At 40.9% G+C, this 15910-nt stretch overlaps 2 protein-coding genes across 3 annotated transcripts; both read right to left on the bottom strand.

The window, feature by feature from the left end:
* Positions 1–73: 73 nt before the first annotated feature.
* LOC108117573 (mediator of RNA polymerase II transcription subunit 15) lies at positions 74–13677 on the bottom strand. 2 transcript variants are annotated; one of them, XM_017230082.2, is made up of 7 exons: positions 13236–13677; positions 3233–3889; positions 2845–3172; positions 2491–2623; positions 2274–2436; positions 1863–2180; positions 74–1800 (listed from the first exon to the last, which is right to left on the bottom strand). In XM_017230082.2, the coding sequence occupies exons 2-7, from the start codon at positions 3866–3868 to the stop codon at positions 937–939; spliced, it is 2442 nt and encodes an 813-aa protein (XP_017085571.1). In that variant the 5' UTR covers positions 3869–3889; positions 13236–13677; the 3' UTR covers positions 74–936. The 2 variants fall into 2 exon arrangements, with proteins under 2 accessions (XP_017085571.1, XP_017085575.1); XM_017230086.2 differs by having other exon boundaries at positions 2295–2436.
* Positions 13678–15250: 1573 nt separating this feature from the next.
* On the bottom strand, positions 15251–15869 carry LOC108117605 (acylphosphatase-1). Its single transcript, XM_017230130.1, has one exon. It carries the CDS (start codon positions 15630–15632, stop codon positions 15312–15314), a length of 321 nt encoding a protein of 106 aa, XP_017085619.1. The 5' UTR covers positions 15633–15869; the 3' UTR covers positions 15251–15311.
* Between the last annotated feature and the right edge of the window lie 41 nt (positions 15870–15910).

Below are 15910 nucleotides of genomic sequence, written 5' to 3'. Positions count from 1 at the left end.
ATTCAACATGCGAAATCACAAATGTTTTTTTTTTCTCGTTTATAATTACATTTAATAAATTAAAAGTATACATATATATAGACATATATATCGTATATTTGTAAAATATTAAAAACAAAAAAATCAATTACGAATGTATTTTGTATAAATATTGAAAAGAGTTTTCCATATATCAACTCTAGTAATATCGAAAATCGTGTATTATTTATCGCCGAGGAGGGGAAAGTGTCTCAACTCACTGGTCTTGGTAGGAAATTTGTTGGTAAGACCTAAAGTTTAAGGTTTTATAGAGAGAGAGAGAGAAAGTAAAGTCAAGAGTTGAGGACTTAAAGACCAGAAGTTGGCTTATGGACTATCAGAGTGTTTATCAGAGTGTAAGGCTTACGAAAGTTAGGTAGCGTTTCCCTTTATGGAAATTCTGAAAATAATCTTAGTTCTTTTCCTTTTGACTGTATAAAAATGTCAACTAACTTTTAGGCAGAATCTTTTATAGTTTAAGCACACTTTTGCCATATTTGCCTAGGAAATAATATTTGTAAAATTATGGTTTAGTAGAGAATAGAATTTCCCAACAGCTGCTTTCAAAATAATAGCCTTTAAAATGAGTTTAAAAAGCTGAAAAACTAAAAGTTAAGCAGAGTTCTTTTTCTTTACGTCTTAAAAGACATTTTTGATTTTAACAGATTCAAAATTCAAGTTTTTAAATAGAAAAACAAGCAGCGCCAACATAAATACTTAAGAGTATAATATTTTCATTTAGTTTAACTAATTACTTTTAGAAAAAACATCTTTTAAGTACTATTATTTTGAAAAACACCTGTTGCTGTGAAAATTTAAAACCAAAACTTGCAATTTAAAGACTGTTTTTAGTTTCTTAGTTTAATGCCCCAGCGGCGATAGCACCATTGCCTGTATTTTCCCCAAAGAGAACTCCCTTCAATTGCCATTGGTGGCCTCCAGTTGGGCAGAAGCTGCTCCAGCCCCCATACCCGAACCTTGGCTACTGTCCAGGCAGCGCAGCTTCTGGTACATGTGAATGTAGTGGGCCTGCAGTTGCTTCTGATAGCCCAGGACCTTGTCCTTCTCGGCGCTCCATTGACGCTTCTCCAGCTCCAGATTCAAGCGGAAGTCATCCAGTTTCTGCCGAAGCTTGGCTATATCCTCAGCATATGTGGTGGACTCTTCAATGAGCGTGTCCAGCGTTTGCTGCGGAGCCTGTCCCTGATCCAGTTGCAATCTCTGCACCAGAACATCCAACTTGGGCAGCGGCAGCTCCTGGGGACATGCTACTGGAGGTGGTGGAGGAGGTGCTGCTACTGCTACTGCTGCTGCTGGCGGAGATGTGGAAGTGCTTGTGTACTTTCTGGTCTTCTGGCAGATCTCGTTCAGGTTGTCCAACTGCTGCTTGAGGCGGGTATACCGGCCACATGGCTCTTCGCCGTACTCATGGGCAATGGCCAAGTCGGAGAGCTCTTTGCGTAACTTGGCCAGCTCGCTGGTCAGGGCTCCGATCACCTGATCCTTCAGGGTTATGATCTTCTGCAGCTGCTGCTGGTCAGGTTGGAGTGGTTGCTTGTGTTGCTGTTGCTGTTGCTGATGATTGAGTTGCTGCTGTTGCTGTTGCTGCTGCAATTCCTGTTGCTGCTGCTCCTCCATCGCCTGCTGCTTTGGTTGACTTTGGCTTGTGGTTGTGTCGCAGGACTTGCTGCTGCTGTTGCTGCTCCTGTTGCTGTTGCTGCTGCTCCTGTTGCTGCTGTGCTTCAGGCTGACAATCGCATGATCCTTCATGTTGATTTCCAGCTAAAAGATAGAGATTCCATTAGGTACATAGCTAGATAGATATCCAAGAACCATGACCATACATGCGCCTCCTTGAGCTGCGTCTTGAGTAAAGCTATCTCCCCGTTGCGCTCGCAGACCCGCCACTCGCTATCCTCCAGCTGATGACGCAATGCATCCACCTGCTGCTGAAGTCCCTGGCTGGAGTCTCTGGCCAAATCGAGCTGCTGCTGCAGGCGATTCACCTGCTCCGACTGGCGCAGCTTGTGCTGCTTCAGCTGGAACTGCTGCAGGCCAAGGAGCTGCTCCATTTTGCGCAACTTCAGCTGACATTCCCGCTGTTGGCCCTCGTAGAAGAGTCTCAGCCGCTGGTTCTCATGCTCCCAATACACCTCCTTATCCTGATCGGAAAAAGGATATATAAAATATATATAAAGATTTAGAAGGCATTACAAAAAAGATGGCCAAAATGGGCGGGCGACTGCCTGCTTAACCTTTTGTACTTGGAAAATTACTTTCTCATTGTGCTCCATGGCCTGTCGCAGGTACGAGAGTTCCGAGTCCCGATCCTTGAGTGCCGCCTCCAGTTCCGAGATCCCAGAGTCGGAGGGTGAGGGCGTTAGGTCACTGCTGCCCACCACAGTGCCGCTGCTCTTGCTGTGGTTTAACTTTGGTTATTTCTTGAAGGGATTCGAAGCAGTTCGGACTAACCTGCTGGCTCCATCGGGTCTATCATGGCTTCCTGTACTCAAGAGGTCAAGGGTGAGGGCATCTTCATTGCTGGAGCGCTGCAGCAGACGATGATTACGGCGCCGAGCAGCCAGGTGTCGCAGATCGGTGGTGCCTTGAAAGTTAGGAAAGTATTTTAGCTAAGATTTCTTCAACTTTCCTCACTAATTTAATATATATTAACCCCGATTAAGTAAACTTTAAAAATAGTTAAAAGAACTAACCCAATCTCGCCCACTTAACGTCGCAGATAATTTATAATTTATCGCCTAGGAATGCCCCCAATGTCAAGTGACTAACTAATCTAGATGGAGTGGAATGTTAACTGCTACTCACTGCCAAACTTCTGGGCCGATGCGGTGGGCAGTGGGGCAAGTGACGGCGTCGATCCATAGCCATATCTCTCTGCCCCGCCGCTAACCGCTGGTCCACCCTCCACCGCCGGCAGCTGCAGCCCCTGATGTTGCAGTTGCTGTTGTTGTTGTTGCAGTTGCTGCTGCTGCAGCTGCATCTGTTGCTGCTGTTGCTGCTGCTGCTGCTGCTGCTGTTGGTGTTGCAACTGCAATTGCTGCTGATGCTGCTGCTGCTGCTGGCAGGCGATGCGGTAGTCCGGCTCAAACGGAATGGGCTTAAAGGCAATTGGCCGCAGAAAGTTGCCGCTGGTCTGGAAACCAAAAAGTCATTTTAAATACGATTTTTTCTTAGTGTAAAGTGTGAGCCTCACCTGTTCCGCCTCGCCCAAATGCTGTTGCTGTTGCTGGCGACTTCCGCCGGTGATGGGCGTGGTCCGCCTCTGCTGCTGCTGCTGCGGTTGCTGATGATGATGTTGCTGCTGCTGCTGCTGCTGTTGCTGTGGCAATGTTGCTGGCAGAGATTGCATTGCCTCCTCCTCGGCCGCACCCCCTCTACCATCGCCACCGCCACCGCCTCCGCCCACGCAGCTGCGGCTCAGCTCGAACATTTGACGAATATTCTGGAACTTGCTGCGCATCTGGAGGCCCACGCCCACGCCAATGCCCACACCCTCGTCGTCCAGATTGCTGTGACTCCCGAACTTCTGGCTCAGCCGGCGCTGCTCCTGGCGCGACTTCAAAGTGCCCGTGTGGAAGGCCTGCGCATGGCCTTGTCCCTGACCATGGCCAAACTGTAGTAGTGGTGAACCCAACGAGGATTGTCCCAAACTGGGTGTGCTGCGCAGGGTCAGCGGGGCATTGTTCTCCAGCGAAACGCTACGCTTGTGGCCACGCTTACCCGCCGGCAGACTCAGGCTGGAGCAACCACTACCCCCTAAGACGGGCGGTGTTCCGGGCGGCGGGACGACGGCATGAGCCGGCATTGCCATGTGCGTGGCAGCCGACATCCTGATCCCGAAGAGAGATCACTGGAAATGGATTAGAGGACGGGCTGTGAGTTTGGCTCAAATCATATATCTTAGCTTATATCTTTCTTATTTCCCACTCTAATCGGGTTTTCCACTGGCCTAGGTCACCTTTCAGCCGAGTCTCTCCTATTTATCTACGAAATCTCAAGAGTTCTCATAGTCGGTAGTCGTTTCCTTAACCGAACGGTGACCTTGCCTCGTTGACAGCATCGAACTTGCAAGCAGCAAAAGCGAAAGAGCCAAATTAATGGACTCCAATAACTCAGCTAATGATGCTGGCCAAATAGAGCTAACCAGGCAATGTTAGGTTTATGAAAATTTAAACCAGAAATCTAAATCATTTCCTAAACTCCTAAGTAAGAGCTTTACTCATTTTTTATTTCTTTCTTAAATCAAAAAAACTCTCTAACTCCATCTCCAGATCTTTCTCTAGAGATCTCCCTGTCTTTCTTCCCGATTCTTCTCAACATTCCCACAACAGCAGGCCACATTCTCTGAGGCTATTTTCCGGCATCGTTCCATTTTCGCACGCTACCCGCTAGCCGTTCGAATGGTGGCCCACCAACCAAGTTGGCCAAGGAGATGGCTGCTAGAGCTGGAGACACGTCGAAAACCCGCTGCCATTAGTGGTTCTTCGATTTGTGTTGGCCAAGCCCAAAGACTTGCATTCATAAAGTCGATTCTAACGGTCTGACTAGCTGACTGGCTGCCTGGCTGCCTGGCTCACTGGCACTTTCTCATTTCTTGTCGCACGACCCATATTTTTACAACAATTTCCATCTGTCCGGCCAACTCGTTCAGGCCAAGATCGCTACTCGAGCGCGAGCCACTTGTAAGGTTCTCTGGCAACTGGTTTTTTATAGCCTGTATGTATAGCTTCTCTGGATTCTTCTCCTCTGGATTTCCTTTCAGAAGAAACCCCAAGATTAAGGCTAAGGTTAAGGTCACCGAAATGTGTCGCCCCCCCCTTTTCGAGGTCGCAAGATCTTTATTTATGACGGGGTGGGGGGCTAATTTCGCAAAACTTCAGTTGGCTTAAAGTAATTTACAGCCAAGTTAGTTGGCACATTTTTTGGGTGAGGGCTAAAAGGTTGTCAACGTTTTGCCAAATTTCGAAATATTTGCTTTGCAAACTCAAGTAAATTTGTGTAAAGAGAGTAAGAAGAGGGGTTAAAAGTCAAAAGAAACTTAAAAGGATTTCCTAACTTTAAGCGAGAATAAAAAATGTTAAAACTTCTTTAGAAATGAAGCTAAAAAATGAAGAAATTCGTTCAAATTCTACATTTTCCAACCAAACTTAATCTTTCCCCTAAGAGCCAAAGCAACGGTCCATAAAGCCAACAAAGCCAATGGCTAGAATCAGACCGCAATGGATCCATTAAGCTTGGCTCATTCATTACCAGTTTCCTGCTTCCCGGAATTGTAAACTTATTGTTAAGTTTAAGCCATTGTCGATTGTTGTTTTATCAGTGTAAGAACTGGTTCCATTGCTCCAGTTATTTTTCAGATTTGTGCAACAAGCAACAAGCAACAAGCAACGTGCAACAGCGTACAGCGTACAGGGTACAACCTGCAACCGCCCGAGCATTCCCATGGATAGCATTTCCTTGGCGGCAAGTATGTACCATATATCTCACCATTTCCACGGCGACTAACTGTTAAACACTTGTATTAAGTATTAAGTCGAAACGGTTAGCTAACTGTCAATCAAGCGATCGCTCGAACCCATTGAAGCTCATCGGCAGCAGGCTATGATATACGAGTATGAATGTTCAGGCATCCGATATGCACTTCGATTCGGTGAAATAGTAACAACAGCTTAAGATCTCTTTAAAATATTTCCTAGAAATTGTTTTTCCAACAAAGAAACTCATATTTAGCCCACTAACAAGGCTAAAAGTGTGATATATTACCATTACATAAGTCCTATTCTTCTAACCCCGACTGTATAACCTGCGTAGCATTGTTTTCTTTCAGATGGTGTATGCGACCGACCATTGTGTGACTTGGCTTTGTAACTATTGGCTTGTTAAATGGCCAGCAATTTGCTGGTTAGATGGGGGATAGAGAAGGGGGGTTCCGGCAGGCCCTGCTGCAACCGGGCTGGAAATCTAAGACTCAAACAAAAGCCGCCAAACGGCGACAATTTCCAACGGCAGAGAGACGACGTCGTTAAACTGCCAATGTAATTTATTTACTTCGCCTTGCGAAATACCCGTCGAAACATTCACAAATCACATTAGCAGCCAACTGTTAGATTGCCTGCGAAATGTATCTGCAAAAAAGCACAGAAAAATTGTATTCTGCCAGGGTGCGGAGAGATACGATAAAATTATGGCCAAAAACCAAAAACCAAAAACCAAAACCCAAAAGCCGAAAGTCTGAAACCCGTTTTCGCGGCCAGTTCTTGATGGTCACTTGGCAGTTATTTCGTTGTTTAGATATATATATATATATATATCTTTCTATATCTATTTCTTTTTCTTTATTGTCTACGCTTTTTTGAAAGTTTTCTATGAATGAAAGTCTATAGAAGGCTGCTGCTTGCCAGATCATAATAACAGATCCGCATATCGATATTCTTCGAGTATCTTGACCCTTTTCCAGAGAGTTTTGCCACGCAGCGTATGAGTAATGTGCGAGTTGCAAGGGGGAAGGGGCTGAAGTCATCGTCATATCCCAAATATCCCAAATCCCATTACCAATCTGAAAACCATAACCAAAATCCATAAACAACAACAACTGGTCAAACTTGGCGGAGTCCGAGATTAGCCAATGCTTTTTTCCCACGCTCGCCAGTTCGCAGTTTTATGCATACTGAGTGCTAACTACCTTCGTTTCATATATATATCACATATATATCAGTATATATATATCTGTACAGTGGTAGAATGACTAAAATTAGAGACAAGTTGAATGCACCCGGCGATAAGATAGCGTTTCGAGTGGGTGAAATAGTGTCACTGGCCAGGCACTGCAATCGATTTTGTTTACTAAATGCTTGGAAAGATCATTTTCTGGGTCATTGGGAAATGGTTTTTGAATTGGAAAGGTTTTCCCGGTGACTATAACTAAGTTTGGTTCTAGTTCTTGTTATTTCAGGGAGAGTGAGGAAGTTCTTTCTATGTTTCTGGGTCTAAGAATCTTATCAATTTTGTGGTTGGTTAACTTCTAAGAAGTCTTTTTAATATTTTAAATATTACTTAAGGCTGAAAAAGCCTTTTCCTAATGTACATACCTTCCTAGTTACTAACTTTAATATCTCTCAAATCATTATCTTAGGCTTAGCAGTTAGAAATATCTCTAAAGTTGTTAAGAAATCAAAATCCAAACCTTGCTCAAAAACCTATGCCCAATTTCCCATCACTTTCCAACCACTGTCCAGCGCGGCTTTAGCTTTGTTTTGTTTACTTTTAGCTTAGCATTTATTTTTTCCTGCCTCTGCTGGCTTTTTGCATTCGCTGGAATAGCTCGAAGAGTAAGCAGGGGGCAGAGGTGGCAGAGGGGGTCTTAAGTATAGAGCCATGCATAGTGAAAATGCCGCCGATCCGGGGTTATTTATTGTCGATTGTGAATTTTTAATTGAATTCATTTAGACAACGGCCAGAGCCGAGCGAGATAATTGCAATCGAAGCTGGAAAACGGAATCGAAGTTTGGATTTTTATTTTTCATTTTTTTTTTTAAACATTGCGCAGTCGCAGCCGAAAGATGATACAAAAAAAAAAATAAACAAAAAATTGTATAAGCGTGACGAAAGCTTAACTTAACTTTTCTTTTCATCTTTTTTGTTTTTGTTTTTGGTTTTTTTCCTGGCGGCTCTATTATTTGTTGAGTTTTTCATTTAGACGCAATCCAAGTGAGACCGATATGCATTTCAGGTTTCTTTCCATTTCATCTTCTTTTTTTTTCACCATTTCGATTTTGAAAAGTTTTTCGATTGGGAAATTTTCGGTTTTCTTTCGGCATCGCTCATCGCTCACTTTCGATTATTGCAAAAGGTCAGCCAGCGATGCATTTGGCTTTGACGATGACGATTACGATATATAGATTAGGGTTGGGGTATTGGAATCAAAATCGAAATTGAAATTGAAATTGAAATCCTCAACCTTAAACCGCATTTTCGTATAAAAGCCTTTGTTACGTACCCGACCGGATGTGGCCCACCAATGGTAATGCCCAATGACCTTGAGCCGTGCTTATGAGCAGGAAATTTCGGACCAAAAGCCAAGCTCAGCTCGGATCACGTAAATATATTCGCTTATCTATTGTGTGGAACTCCAGCCGCTTGAGTTGACTCTCTTTTTTGTTGTGGGAAAACAAGGTTCTAGACCATCAGTTTTCCCCCCTTTTTTTTTTTGTTTTACTGCCACACCCCCGCCATTTATGAAGCCTAAGCACTTGATTCTGGTTGCCAATCCCCCGCAGAAAAGTCACACACAGGCACTTGCAGAGAGAGAAAATGTGTAGGAAAAGTTATCAGGTAAGTTGGAAAAGTTAGCTAAGATCTTTCTGAACGAAATTTTCCTAAAAAATCTTTACTAAAATCCAAAACTTATATCAAAAATTTCTTAATTTCTCATTTATTTCCTTTCAAACTTCATTAACCAACCTTTTCTCTCTCTGTATTTCCGCTACAAGTGAAAGGTGCAGTCAAGATTCTGAGCTGAGAACTTTTTCGGCGAGCCCCTGGAGCCTGGGACCAGTCTTTCCACCCTTTTCGGGTCTCAGGTTCCATTCCCATTCCCATTCCCAATTCGCCATGAGATTTGGCCCCCAGGGCAGCAGTTTTGCTTTTTTTTGCTGATGTTGCTGATGTTTCTGATGTTGCTGTTGTGCGCCCGGGAGCAACATGTTGAAGTTACGCTGCCACACATCTATTGATATTTGTGAAATTTGTGTATCTGTGTGTTGTTGGTTTTTTGTAGTTTTTTTAAATGTTTTTTTTTTTTTTTGCCAGATCAACAAAACGAAGCGTGACGGAGCTTTGATGTACAGGAAGAAATCTGTTTTAGGTTTTAAGCTAAAGAAAAACTAAAAGTTCAACTTGAAGCTAAACTAAGTTACTTATTTGTGATAGAAACTAGTTAGGTTTATGAACATTTTATGGAAATTTCTAGTTAACAGTGAGTACTTCTTATAAAATTGCATCTTCCCACCCTTTTCTCTCTCTGCATTTTAGTTCCTCGGCCATCTTTCGGACGTGGGAAAGTTCGCCCACGTTTTTTTCTTACTGCTTTTAGATTTATACTGTGAGATCTCACAGCTACTAGGATCAGAGTCCGAGTCCAAGTCCAAGCTGCCCAGTTTTGCTTGGCTGGATCAGTGATCAGTGAAAGCTCGCATGCGGCATGTGGCATGTGGCATGTGGCACGACGACTTTAAGCTGTGAGCTGCTCTGCATTTGTAATTGCCCGGGTTGCTTTCTGGCCGGATATCGCAGGTTAATTGACCGAAAAAAAAACCAACCAATAAAAACCCGATTTGCATGTTTCGGTGACTGGTGGCCGAATCTGGTCAAAAGCCAAATATGTTTTAGGCCAAAAAAAGCTATTTACCATATGTATGTATAGATATAGATTATAGATTTGAAGAATTTTGAAACATTACGCCAACGCCAGGGCAATAATTTAAGGTCAATTGGGCCTACAGAGCTGCGGCTCTTGGCTATATATAGAAAAAAGCTCCAAATAACCATTCTTCGAGTTATTTGTTAAGTTTTTGTTAATTTTTGTTAGCTTTTTTTTTGGGTTTTTTAACATTATTTTTGGCAGCCCGCATTTACGGGCCATTGAAACACTTGAAAGATTCCAAGTTGTGGATGGATGGATGGATGGCTGGTCTGGGCTTAGGTTTTGGCTTTACCTGTGGGTGTATTTGCTATATATATATATCTATATATACATATATATATCATTTGTTATGTAGAAAGCAACAGAGCAGCAGCAGCAGCAGTAACCCGTTTAAGTCTCATGAATAGTTATTCCAACATTAACCGTAACAAAAAATGCTCAGCGGCGCAAAAAAAATAAAATAAAACAAAAAAAAAAAAGATTAAAAAATGGCTTTTGCCATGCAAGTTATTAATGAGTTATCTGCCTTGGTAATTGTTACTTTTGCTCCCCTCCTTTCCCGCTTTTCCAGGGGAAATGCAAAAACACGAATGAATAGCAAATGAATGGTGAGAAAATCTGTAAGCGAAGTCGGTAAGTAAATGCAATGTGATAAGAAGGTGAACAAACAGCTTAATTAAAGTGCAGTGAGCAGGAGAAGTGAGCTTAATAAAAGTAAAAATTAATATGAGTTTTAAAGTGCATTAATTAGTTAATTAACTAAGGGCTTGGAAGGGGGAAAGGCGGGCTTGCACAGGGAAAAGAGGTAGCTTAAGTCGGCAAAAGACTCTAAAGAAATGTTTTTAATATTTATTCATCTTAGATGGCTTAAATTAAACAAAAAACACTTAAAACCTTAAACAGAAATGTTAATAAATTTATGTTTTTAACATGTATTGGCCATAAGTTCAGTTTTTTTATGGCCAAGACCTTGCCGGAAAGGTTAGTAATTCCGGTTAAATGTCAAAATCATTAAAAGTTTTCTATTTTCTTTAACAAAAAGCATTGCAAATGTTTTAATTTCAAACTTAAGATATCTCATAGCTTAAAACATAAACTAACTCTGTAAGAAAACTCACTCGTACTTCGATCTAACTGCCAATTAATAGATCATTTAATGTGATCTATTGACTAGCTTTTGCATACAAAGTAGCAACTATAATGCCAAGATTCCATTAAATGAATCACCAGAGATAGCTCTATGTACGAGTTAGTTGAAAAAAAAAAACAAGAAATAAAAACAAGAGCGACCTTTATGAGTAAGAAACCTAACATGGCTGTGAAATATTTCCATAGAAAAGGTTAGCCATCTAGCCATATATTGGCAAACTAACAACTTTTAAGACAAATAAACAATAAACTATAAAAAATAATAAATGAAAGTAATCATTTAAGCAATACTTTCGACCCCATTCCACTGGCAATTTAACCCATCAATCATTGTCAAGGGGTTAAAGTGTTGATTGAGTGTTTAAAAGTAAATTTGCAAAAATCTAACTTTTTAATTTTATTTAAAAGAAAATAAAGTATAAAAACTTATAGATCACAGCTAGCTTTTCCTTGAAAGAAATCGCCTAGCCACTAGCCGGCAATGATGACCTGAATCTAAGTGGGCAAAATAGCTACATGGCCCAGTCAGGCGGCACTGCGGGCCAACTCAAGTAAACTCATCTGGCCGGCTTTAAGCCGCGATGTTATCTTCTTTCACTTGAGCTTCACCTACATTGGAAGGCCGATTGGTCGGCGGATGGTATCAAAAGTGATCATAAATCTTTATAACCTGTATGCGCTGGATTTTCACCAACTGCCTCGTTTTCGGCTAACTCTCTTCTGGGTTCTGTACTTTTCTTGCTTTTTTCTTGCTTTTTTTCTTGCTTTTCTTTTACCAACTTAAAAAGTGAATTTCTGCTCTTTAGCCTTCAGCCTCCGCTGACCCCCCCTCCCTGTATCACCTTTTTTATGGCATATTTTGTTGTTGTTTTCCTGCCAGTTGACTTTTTTTTTTTGTTTTTGGCCCGCGCACTTGGCCTTAATTGCGCATGCGCGCGCACTTTCAATTCCTTTCGGACCCGCAAAACAAAGAAAATAAATACTATATATATATATATATATAGCAAAAAAAAACAAAAACAAAATCGTGTGGCAAATTGTGGCCGGGGCAGAAATTAGATTTCAAGCGCGGCGATAATGATGCGGCAGAGTAATAATAATCATTTTGAAGGGGCCTCGAGAGGAGGGGCCAAATCCAAACGAAAATTGCTCTCAGCCTTAAGTAAAGTGCACGGTGAAAATAAAACGGGTTTAGGTTGCTGAAAAATGCTAAAAGTTTTGGGATTTTTAATCATTTTTAAGCTTAGAAACTTGGAAAACCGTTAGAAGAGGGAATACCTTAAGTTAATTTGAGATAAAAAGTCTCTAAACTTGAACTTAAAAACTATCTATCAAACATTTTGATTTTCTGTAACTAACTAAGCTTATCAAGGCTTATAAAATTGCAATAAAAATTCATTTAATTCATTAAATATTTTACAAAATACTTTAAGTTCCCATTAAACCACTCAAAGTCTCAACAAATTAGAGGTTTTCTAGGAAAATGAACTGATTTAAGGCCAAGTGCAACTGCCCAACCCAGAAAGCAACTCAACCACACTATATAGTATACTATATATATATAGATACCTCCCCCCTTAGAAGCCCGGTTCGGATAGGTCAAGTATATGGACGACAGTCGAGATTTTTACTGCACTTTATGGGCTTTACGAGCGGCGAGTGTAAAGAAGTAGAAAAAAAAAAACTAAAATAAAGGCGCAAAAAATTTATAAAAAACAAAAAAAAAAACATACCAAGATGCCGAGAAGAGAAAAGAGCTCAAAGACAAAGATACTCGCATATTTCTAGAGGCTGACCAGAGCATGTTTTCATTTATATATATATACTCTTTTTTTTTCTCCAGTTTTGTATATATTTTCTGTAGGTTTTTTTCTTTTTTCGTTTTGCCAGTGGGGCCAACAGGTTCGCTGGAAGTTGGGAAAAAGTCAAACGGCTCAATAATCGAAGACGGCTCAGAGTTTTTGAGTCCGCGACTCCGAACTCCAACTCTTCGAGTCCGGATAAATGAGGACAACAACAGCGACAACTTTAATGAGGTTATGCCTAGGTGTGCGTGTGTGTGAGCCAGCTGGGATAGGCACACTGAGAGAAAAGTGGGAGACTTAATGGGTCAGGAGATCTTTGGATGAGTTCTAATGGGTATAAGCAGAGGGAGCTTTGCTTGGAAAAGGTTAAAAACATTGAGGGTAAGTCTATGAGAGCTAACTATAATAAATGTTATTTAAAGTTAAGACTTTAGCAAAGAGTTTTCTTAAGAAAACCCTGCAAATCAGAAGAGAAAAATCTTTGAAATTTCCCTATTTTGTATTTACTTTAAAAGTTAGTTACCAAAAAAGTTAGTTAACTCAAAATCCATCCATAAAAGCAGCTTTAGACTTACTAAAATACATTTACTTTATAACATTTTTTCTAACATTTTTTAGGAATATAACTTAAGTTTCTTTTACTAATATTTAAATTACAATTTTCCCTTCACAAAAATCCCTTTCGGTCTTTCTTTCCAATACAAAAATCAGCGAAACTAAATAAACCGAAAATCAAGCAATAAAAACAGAAAACGCAAAACACAAAAAACTGTTAAAAAACCAAACGAAAGAACAACAAATGGATGGAAATATTTGCTCACCTCTTCCTCCGGTTTTTAGTGCCTTGTAATTGCTGTTGACTCTTTAGTTTTTTTTTTTTTTTTTTTTTTTTTTTTTTTTTTTTTTTTTTTTTTTTTTTGTTTATTGTTTGCCCGCTTAATGTGGCTGCATTATTTCTTAGCTGTTGCCCCCCACAGCACAGCAAACGAAAAGCCAAGAAAGCAAAAAGGAAAAAAAATCAATTTGCACAATAAAAAATTCGATTTTACAACGTGTAAAATTCCACAAATTATGCACGAAATGCGTTTGATTTTCACTCAGCCACCACACTCGAAAAAAAATGCCATTCGGCACGAAATGAAACGCCGAAAAGGGACAAAAATAACCGTTGCACGCCTGCGCTTTTCAAAAAAAAAATCTTTCCCGATCGTATGGCAAACTTTCATACGCAACGTTGGCCCAACTGCGTCGACGACTTTCACGTTCCAGCGCTCGAAGCAAACTGAGCGCCAAAGCGGCGCAGTTGGAGCCCGTGGACGTCGACGTCGACGGCAACTGCGACTGCGGTCTGTGAATGACGCCGGCGATTAGAGATGACAGCTCAGCTTGTAAAGGTTTTAAAAACAATTAATGTTAGTTTTAAAGATAAAAATTCTTTAATTAATTATTACAAATTCTGTTTAATGTTTTTTTGGATAAAATGTTTTAATTTATTTGAAACTGCTTGAATTGAATTTAGTTTTTATCCATTTTTTGTACTCGTTATACTAACTATTTGTTTGCTCTTGTTTTTTTAGCTAGTTTTGAAAGCCAGCTTAGTCATCACTGATTGTGGGCCAAATCCGATTGGCAATCATTGTCGCCGTTCTTTCCGGTTTGCTGGCGTTGCCACAGCGCTGCAATTAAGGGGCTGTTTTTGGATTTTGTATTCCGATTTGGATCCAGACTGAGATTTATATATGTATATATATTCCAAGCAACCGCAGTGGTTGACGACTTCGCCACCGCCGCCTAGGTTAATTCCCCTCAATTTTGCGGCTTTTTTCGCATATGGGTCGAGTCCGTTTCTTACTTGGATAAATACACAGGGAGAAAAGGCATATAGATCATGCAATATTCGTTACGAAAGGTTAAACTATAGAATAATCTGTTTTAAATATAGCTGACATGAAGATACAAACATGTTAAAGATAAATCATTTAATATTTTAGCCAAGCCTCTTGATAGTTACTTTGCATCTTTCTTAACTTAAATCTTTTTCACTGTACCATATAGACCAACAGATACCTGGCTACCTGTTGCACACTCACACATTCTGGTAATGACCGTCCGCAAATTGACCCATAAAATTGTAACGTTGCTTGGGCCATGATAGATTAGCCGTCCATATATCATTGCAGATACATTATCTGACTTGAGTTGAGTTGACTTTGAGAGCTGAGTTGGAGCGGAGTGGGGGGGTGGCAAGTCAAGTCAAGAAGTCGAGGGGAGTTTTGTATCCGCGAGCACATAAATAACCCATCCATGGAGTATGTTTTGAAGTATGTTTGGAACACCTTGATCGTGTCGATCGAGGCGGCGATCATGTCTCCGATTTGCATGCCAAGCAAGCAAAGCAGCCGGGAAACATCGTTGGGTTATGCATCCGTGGCATGCGATTTGATATCCGATCGGCAATGGCCACAAGGTTATCCCCTCCCCATGGACATCATTAGCTTATTGGTCACGATCGGCCCTAGAACAGCAAGATGTGGATAAGGGAAGAGAGAGTGGAGAACTCATGGGTCATTTGGGGGAATTGCATAAATCATAAATCGGACAATCATTCAATTTCATAATGATCCCAGGGGAGATTTCTGCATTCTCACAGGTACTTCTCATTGAGAATTCAGAATTTTATAGCACTGGCACGTAGGTATCTGTAATGTCTTAAGATTTTTATATTCTTAAAAAGATATAAGACGGATTTATATAGCTTTTTCTTTTAGTTTTTCTTTATTAGCGTTACTTTGCACATTTTTCATTCTGAAATACCTTAAAATAGTTAGTAAAATGATAAATTTAACCAAATCTTAAGCCCAGATATATTTTTGCCAAATTTATAAACTTGAAAAGCTTTACTTTTTCTCCACCACCACTTCAAAGGTCTTGTAGGTATATTCCTGGATAACTTTCAGGTTCTTGATGATGAACTCCTTGATGGCCTGTATATATTCAGCGGCGGCCAGGACTAGCTTCTTGAAGGCATCGATCACCTTGCCCTCGCCCTCCAAACGACCCTTGAACTTTTCATCCGAAACCTGAGTAATGAAGCCCCGCAAGCCCAGAGTCTTGGCCTGAGCAACGGCAAAGAGTTCAAAGGCCTCTTTGGGCACTTTACCACGGACCTCAAAGTCACAGCCCAAGATCTGTGGGGGTTCCTCTGTTTTGTTGGCCATTTCAAGTAGATTTTGAATTTTGCTCTTGCCCCCTTTACCAAAAATGCTAAATCAACTTGACGGGGAAATCTCAGCACCCCATCATATGACCCTGACTTTGAACTTCCGAGCAGCGAGCAGCGAGCTCGTAATTGCGGCCAATTATCGTGCAACATAATCTGCTGCAAGAAATCACAGCCACAGCAGGTAACATTTCCCAGCAGCAAAACACAAATTAAGATCTCTTAGCAAAAAAAGTATTAGTACGAAAGAAAAAAAAACAAAGTTAAAGAAGAAAA

This window comes from Drosophila eugracilis, unplaced genomic scaffold (genome assembly GCF_018153835.1).
Source record: "Drosophila eugracilis isolate 14026-0451.02 unplaced genomic scaffold, ASM1815383v1 contig_498, whole genome shotgun sequence".
Taxonomy (NCBI): domain Eukaryota; kingdom Metazoa; phylum Arthropoda; class Insecta; order Diptera; family Drosophilidae; genus Drosophila; species Drosophila eugracilis.
The sequence above is the reverse complement of the archived record's forward strand: the minus strand, read 5'-3'. Positions and strand labels throughout refer to the sequence as shown.

Excerpts from the sequence above, each read along its gene's own strand:
- LOC108117573 (XM_017230082.2), bottom strand. The coding sequence starts at position 3,868 with ATGTCGGCTGCCACGCACATGGCAATGCCGGCTCATGCCGTCGTCCCG. Across the intron at positions 2,624-2,844 it reads ATCGGCCCAGAAGTTTGGCA|GCACCACCGATCTGCGACAC; the intron begins GTGAGTAGCAGT and ends CTAACTTTCAAG. Across the intron at positions 2,181-2,273 it reads TAATTTTCCAAGTACAAAAG|GATAAGGAGGTGTATTGGGA; the intron begins GTTAAGCAGGCA and ends TTTTCCGATCAG.
- LOC108117605 (XM_017230130.1), bottom strand. The coding sequence starts at position 15,632 with ATGGCCAACAAAACAGAGGAACCCCCACAGATCTTGGGCTGTGACTTT.